The sequence below is a fragment of the Crocodylus siamensis genome, chromosome 1 (genome assembly GCF_052110815.1).
Source record: "Crocodylus siamensis isolate JL-2025a chromosome 1, ASM5211081v1, whole genome shotgun sequence".
NCBI lineage: Eukaryota > Metazoa > Chordata > Crocodylia > Crocodylidae > Crocodylus > Crocodylus siamensis.
Genome location: NC_143395.1, coordinates 387,854,923 through 387,862,375, shown reverse-complemented (window position 1 = coordinate 387,862,375; position 7,453 = coordinate 387,854,923). Strand labels below are relative to the sequence as shown.

General features: G+C 38.4%; 1 protein-coding gene across 2 annotated transcripts in view; it reads right to left on the bottom strand.

The window, feature by feature from the left end:
• Positions 1–2,901: 2,901 nt before the first annotated feature.
• Positions 2,902–7,453, bottom strand: part of RDX (radixin) — a 67,157-nt gene continuing 62,605 nt past the window's right edge. For both annotated transcript variants that reach the window (XM_090029416.1, XM_090029425.1), the window contains exons 13-14: positions 6,484–6,726; positions 2,902–5,396 (exon numbers count right to left, since the gene is read on the bottom strand). In XM_090029416.1, coding sequence (XP_089885542.1) covers positions 5,232–5,396; positions 6,484–6,726 — 408 coding nt within the window. In that variant the 3' untranslated portion in view covers positions 2,902–5,231. The remainder of the gene's footprint in view (positions 5,397–6,483; positions 6,727–7,453) is intronic.

Sequence of the window (7,453 nt, the reverse complement as noted above, 5' to 3'; positions counted from 1 at the left end):
AAGCCCAAGAGGTAAGGGATTCATCCACAAAAGGCTTCCCAGGAATGCAGGATTTCCCTCTAGACACAGCAACATCCCAAGATGGACTCCACTTAAATCTCGGAGATATGGGTCAAGCCATGATGATGGACAGAAAAATTAAAAAGAAAAAAAAAGTTTTTGAAAACAAAAGCTTACCTAAGTTTTTTACTTAGGAAACGCAAGCCAGAAGAGGCCTCCTTGATTTGAGGTTCATGTGTTCCAGATTCAAAGGAAGAAGAACAATAGAGGATCCAAGAAAATGAGGGGAAAATATACCAGCAGAATGAGAACAAACATTCAAGGGAATACAAAAAAGGGGAAGAACGATGAAGGCAAAGGGATTCAGAGGGCTGTAGGCCAGAAAGTACACAGGCTGCAAAAGGGCTCAGTCTAGCTAGGGCAGCTGAGAGGAAGGGAGGATGGGAAGGATGCATTGGCTTTTTTCCCCACAGCAGAGACTGTATGTACACCAGACAGATGCAGACTGGACAAAAAAGTCTCCAAGTTCAACTGCTTGAGAGGTATGTACACTCATGGTGGGGATATGCAGATGATCAAACACTTGAAGAAGCATAATTATAAATGGAAAACTGTTTCCAAATAGGGTAAATATCTCCCTCTACTTTAAACTAGGAATTTGTCAAGAAACCAGCTAAGTTAGACTCATCCAAAGGAAGTATGGAAATATTCTTGGTCTACTTTTTCCTCCCCTGGAAAAAAAAAGAACCCTTCCTTTAATGCACTTACCTCCTAATTCAAGTACCATATTCTGAAGTTGGCAGACCTTGACGGGAGCCTCTGATAATCGGGAATTTAGAGTACAATATTTCATAAAGGACTCTAATTGGTGGGGAGGATAAATACAATCCACAGGCATGTTTGAGAAGGCATATATATATATATATACACACACATATATATATACATATATATATATACACACAGGCATACCTCGGAGATATTGCGGGTTCGGTTCCAGACCACCGCAATAAAGCGAATATCGCAATAAAGTGAGTCACACGCATTTTTTGGTTTCCCAGTACATATAACAGTTATGTTTACACTATACTGTAGTCTATTAAGTGTGCAATAGCATTATGTCTAAAAAACAATGTACATACCTTAATTAAAAAATACTTTATTGCTAAAAAATGCTAACCATCATCTGAGCTGAATGGTGCTGATGGAAAAATGGCGCCGATAGACTTGCTTGACGCAGGGTTGCCACAAACCTTCAATTTGTAAAAGCGCAATATCTGCGAAGTGCAATAAAGCAAAGCACAATAAAACGAGGTATGCCTGTATATATATATAAAAATTATATATAGTGCCCATTTTCATTTCTTTTACCAACTCTGACATAGCAATTAAGAGAATGAAGGGCTCCATATTTGAGCCTGTACCAAACCAACAAATGAGTAAAGAAATTTGGGGAGGTTAGATCATGTTAAAAATGGCCTTCTGATCTAATTTACTTAGCTCAGGCGTGGACCTTATATTTAGGTTGACCTAACTAGGGATCAAAATGTGAACAGCACAGAAGTTCAGAAAGTTTAGATTAGTCTAAAAAAAATGGCTGACCCAATTCAAGTAAACCCTACCTTGGAGGTTAGATCAGGTATGGCAAGACTGAGCTAACTGAATGTCTGTACAATTCTCAGTGGAGCCCCAGATTAGGAAAGCCCAGCCACTGGCCTCAGCCCCAAAAATGAGCTTTTCTACCCACCCTCTGGGCACTGAGCTAATTTTAGCTCTCCTGTCCCTTACTCCCCCCGCTGGCAGACCACCCCACCCAGCACACCATCCCACAAGCCACTCCTGGTGCTGGGAGCTGATTGAAGTTGGGATGGGGGGAGGGCAGATGGAATTAGGGAGTGGGGTAGGTTTGCTGGGGAGGGGTTGTTCATCTGCGGGGTAGGAAAGGGCTCAGGAGGACTAAAACCAGCTCCTGGTCCAAGGGCAGGGGAAGCTTCCTTTTCCCCCCAAACTCCCCTGATCCTTTCAAACCCTCCTGGACCCCACCAACCCTCTGCACACCCCACTACCCCCTCCTCCATCCCTCCAAGCCCCACATGGACTCACTCCCCCTAGTCCTGCCAAACCCTCCTGGTCTACACCAACAACCCCCTCTGTGGGCTGCTAGCTGCCTGATCCTCCCTGTGGATTCCATTTGCCCCTGCCCCAGATCCCCCGGTCTCTCCCATCCCAATTTACCTTAAATTGAGTGGCCATTTTTAACTCAATCTAACTTCCCTGAAAGTCCATACATATCCATTGTGCTAACTGAGAGGAGATTTGATCCACATGGAAATTCTTCAGCAGATTAGTTTATCTATCTATTGGTAAGGGAGAAGCCAGGAACAATCCATGTTCTTCAAATTGGTGAGATGAATAGAAACAATTATAATGCTTATATTTAAAAAAACCCTGAAAGACAACTTTAAGAAAACTGTCAATATACAGTATATAGAAAAATAATCACCACAACAAACCAATGACCAATTAAAGTAAACTTTACCTAGCTTAGAGCTAAGTACTGTGCAGGCAGTGATTGAAAGTTCTTAGTGGCCAAATTACTGTCTGTCCTCAAGAGAGCCAATTTACTCCGATGATTCATATCCTCTTTTGAAATCAGCAGTGACCAGTTTTTTTCTCCCAACTGTAAGATAATTTCTGAAATGGATTACTATTCTATAAGGATTTAATTTAGAATTATTTTTAATTTTGACCACAAAGTGAAATTTTAGGATCAATGTCCCAAAGTTTTCACTACTCTGAAAAATAAAACAAGGGAAAAAACAAAACAAAAAAGCTATTTACAATGCATTTAGCAAATTTGCCAGAAAAAAGATTAATTAAATAACAACAATGGACCTCAGCAGAAATTAACTGTATCTCTTTATTGTTAACCAATGAATGTTATCCAAAATAGTAGATGTAATCGTAGTTTAATTGTACAACACAAAACATGATGCTAAGGGAAAAAGCATGTTGAAATTTACTTCACCAAGTACTCATTAAATGATTCTCAACATTTCTGCATCAGTAAGTTTTTTCGACTGCTGGTGAATGCATTTATCACCACTTTGTTCATTGTGAAAATCCGTATGTTACAAATGGTTGTTCCTGGTTGTTTAGAAAAATTCACACAGCTTTAAAAAATGGATTAGATCCACTGTAATTCTAATCTATAAACTGTAGATTTATGAACAGCAAACCTAACTGATATTTTCCAACACTGATAAACTGATGTAATAGTGTTAGTGCACACTTTTCAGCAAAAACAACCAAAAAGTCATTGGAAGTACAGCATTTCACTTGCTATGGCAAATTGTTCTAATACTTTGGAAATCTGAATGCTCATGCTTCAGCATATGAAGCCTGTGATACATAAACTGTTCTTTCAATGCACTGCATGTAGAAATACTAACTTCCACCAAGCATCATGTTGAAGCATGTGCACAACATTTGCATACCAGTCTTCAAAGTTAACCAGACACTTTTAGCCCAAAAAGCTCAAAATATATTATTAAATGTAACTTTATTTCCTTTTCATGATGTCATCCCAGATAGTCAACCTTTAACTCAACAAAACCAAAAAAAACCCAAAAAACTCAACTGACCTGTTCATAAGTAACTTGAACCTATTGTGCATGAAAAATGTTTAATAAAATGGCAAATTTTAATAGATGAGTGTAATTTATGAGTGCATAATATCAAACGGAAGATAGCTGAACCATCCTCAGAGAAAGCAAGGCTTTTATAAACTGTAACTAGGGTACTATAAAATAAAAAAGACAGCCCGTATTTGTTGCAAAATGACCTCTTAAAAGAAAGACTCAATCTCCACACACTATTTGACCTTATAAATTTTAAAAAACCCACCATTTTGTTTAAATTGCCTTTTCAAAATGTTGTAACAACTGAGCAACAACAATAGGACATCTGATACAAAGACATAATTATGAACTGGCCTCACTGAAAAAAAAACTACAGGTCCCTTCTTTTGTTTTTTCAACAATGGGAGCTTTCATTTGGTATTTGGAAACCCACATATAGACTAAGTCAAACACATTCCACACCCCTCCCAGAAGAGACTATACCAGTGACAAGTTATAGTTTTAGTGTACATAATAAGCTTTTACAATTTAACTCAACAAAAAGGCAGTTAAAACAATATTTAGCAACATAAATCCACCTGGAAGGAAAACAAAACCTTAAGAGTACAAGGACTCCTAGCTTTGTAAATATCATCATAAAAGGAAAGACAATTTCACACTAAAGATTTACATGGTGTTTGAAGGACCAGTCATCATGTATATAGTAGTGAGGTAGGATACTGTCCCCTCCCTGGGACTGATGTTTTCATATGCTCCCTTGCCAGAAAGGTCCAGGTTTTTCCTGTTGCAACTAAAATAATTATAAGAAAACAGGATATGGGGGGGAGGGGTTTAAAGGTTCTATTTTTTCTTCATTAGACTATTTCTGCATATCTGAAGTTATCATCTACAAAAACAGTATTTATTGAAGCCTATCAGCAGATACGTGCTGCCCACAGGTAGCGTTCCATTTTTTTAAAAATCCGCTGGAACTACCACCTGCTCTCTAGACCTTTGTGAACAGGTAGGCAAAGAAAACCATCAATGATGACAGGACATGAAACACCAAAGAATTTAGCTTAGGGGGAAAAATAAAAATAAAACGCACACAAGGATGTCAGCAAAATCAGATTCCTACTAGTGCAGCAAAATTGAAAAAACTGTATTTCAAACTGCACCACACAAACAGTTTCTGACAGTTTTAGATTCGCGGCCAAAGTCCTTTTTACCTCTTAATGTTTAGGTAACACATACATTTGTCAGTCATGATAGTTAGCTGCCAATTTTCAGGAGAACAAAAAAGCAAGAACAGAAAATGAAAAAAAAAGCTACGGGAGATAAATGTTCTGCCCTCATTTTCTACTCTCTCGACACACATCCCTCCCTGCCACACCTCTCTCCCGCCTCCCCGCCATCCACCAAAAAGCTGGGTATATGACAAGATTGCCTTATTGTTGAATGCCTTCCTCTAAATTTGTCTTTAACCACCACAGTCAAACTGGTATAAGTACTTTGGCAAAGTGGGGTGAAATCCTTCAAAATTGCAAAGGCCTGCTTTTTTTCTCTGTTGGTGGTTCAGCTTTACGAGGAACATATGCAAAATAACAGCTCTCACATTGCTTCAAACTCATCAATACGCTGCTTTGTATTGCCTTGTCGGATCTGTCGAAGAGTCTTGTACTTATCACGGCCCGCTTTAACATTCTCAGCATGAAGGACATCATTCTGAGTTTTCTTGGTTTCATCTCTGGCTTGAGCCAACTCAGAACTTAATGCCTGTTGAATAAAATATTTGTGTTTAACCATTTTTAATTAGCTTAGATTTTATAAGCATGTCTCATTGGAAGTTATAGACAGAGTTTTCCTGTCTGCCAAAGAAACACTTTATGCACTTCTCCAGAAAGAAGTGAAACCGTAATGTTATCATGTCTATCATGCAAGCTGAGAAGTCATTCTAGAAGTGTGGGCAAAGGGCTAAGTAAAACAGCCTTATAGTCTAATATCCAAGAGAACAATTCTGCTAGAAGTAGCTGAACATGTTTTGGTAGGAGAATCTAAGGAATAATCTTAGCCTTCCAGGTAAGCCTTCCAAAAACTGAACAGTCTGTTTACTTCTATGCCTGTAATTGTACCGTAGCAGAGCAGAAACATATGTACGTGTATGCTAGTAATATACTGCTACTGAAAAGGAACAAGAGGTCACATTTCGGTTTTGGCATCACCCTAGAAAAATACAGAGTACCTGTTAACAGTATCATTAAACTGGCCAGTGACAGACTGATCACTTTTTCAGTGGAAGAAAAAAAACAGAATCTGTCTGTCTAGACTAAGAGTTGAATAAGGATAAACCAATTTAGGACATACATTTCATTTTTATAGGTACCATAAATTACTACAAAGAAACCTCAAAATGCTATTGGTTAAAAACTTTTCTGTATTTTGCAATATATTTTATAGTTCAGAAATTAAAACATTACACTTCAAAAATTCAGAGTACTTTAGATTAGCTTCCTATTTGGCAGGAAACATTAGCTGTAATGTAGCAACGTATTCACACACAAACCTTTAAGTCATACATATACACAATGAGTTACATTACTCCCAATCTTGCTACATTCTCCCTTTTGTGCAGTTCCTACAGCAGTAATTAAATTATACCAGTTTGTAAATAACTAAACTAGTACGTGATAAAATGTACTATCTCCTTGCCATATTCCACTTTAGCTTTACTCCTCTGCATTAGCTTTGTGCTAGTTCAGTTTTATTTCCATGTATTACATAAGTGCACACAAGATCTTATGCAAAAAAAATGCACATTTTTAGCTGTAATTATAACATTAATGCAACTGCAAACCTTCATTACCTGGAGCTGTTTCTTAACACGCTCATTTTTCTGTGTTTCCGTCACCCGTTCTTCCTCACTTCTGTGGTTTGTGACACCATCAGAAGACAGTTCTGCACTAGCTTCAGCATTGTTCTCATCATGCTCATCATGCTCATTCTCAGCTGGAGGAATAACTGGTGGTGGGGGAGGTGGAGGAGGAGCAGACATTACTGTCTTGAGTTCTTCTTTGGTCTTCTCCAAATCCTCCTGGGCTGCAAAAGCCTAAATAACAATAATAGTAATTAGCATATATATAGTTCTCATCTGCAAAATAAATTATACACAGTCAAAGAATTAGAAACAAAAATTGTTTAGCTAGTCTAAGAATACCACTACTTCCATACAGTAATGAAGTCCTTGTTATTTACAGACTAAAAGCTATAAGCATGAATGTAGAGGGGTTGTGATGAGAAAACATGTTGATTAGCCATTCACTAAAAATATTAATGTTTGCAAGGACTTGCAGATGAAAGTTCTTTTAGCTAGGCTTCAAGAGGAGCCTAAAAGAAGGAAGTACTTCATACCACCAAGCTCTGGTGCCATATCCCTTAGCCCCTTGGCAATTCCTGACTTTAAAATAGGTTCACCAGTGGATGGAGACCAAAGCCCTGAACTAAGTGGGGAAACAGGTGACCCAGAGGAAGAACAAGCAGAGGGGGCAACAGGGTAGGCCTTCTTATTCTTCTTGAGAGAGTAGGGCAATTGGCTAATTATCTCTAGTGTCTATACATGAATGCAAGGATCCTGGGAAAAGCAGAAAGAATTGGAAGTCCTTGCACAGTCACAGAACTATGATGTGACTGAAATAACAAGAGACTTGAAAGGATAGCTCGCATGACTGAAGCACTGCCATGGATGGGTATAACATCAGGAAGGACAGTCAGGGGAAAAGGAGGAGGAGGAGTTGCATTTTATGTAAAAGCTGTATGACTGCTCAGAGCTCTATTAT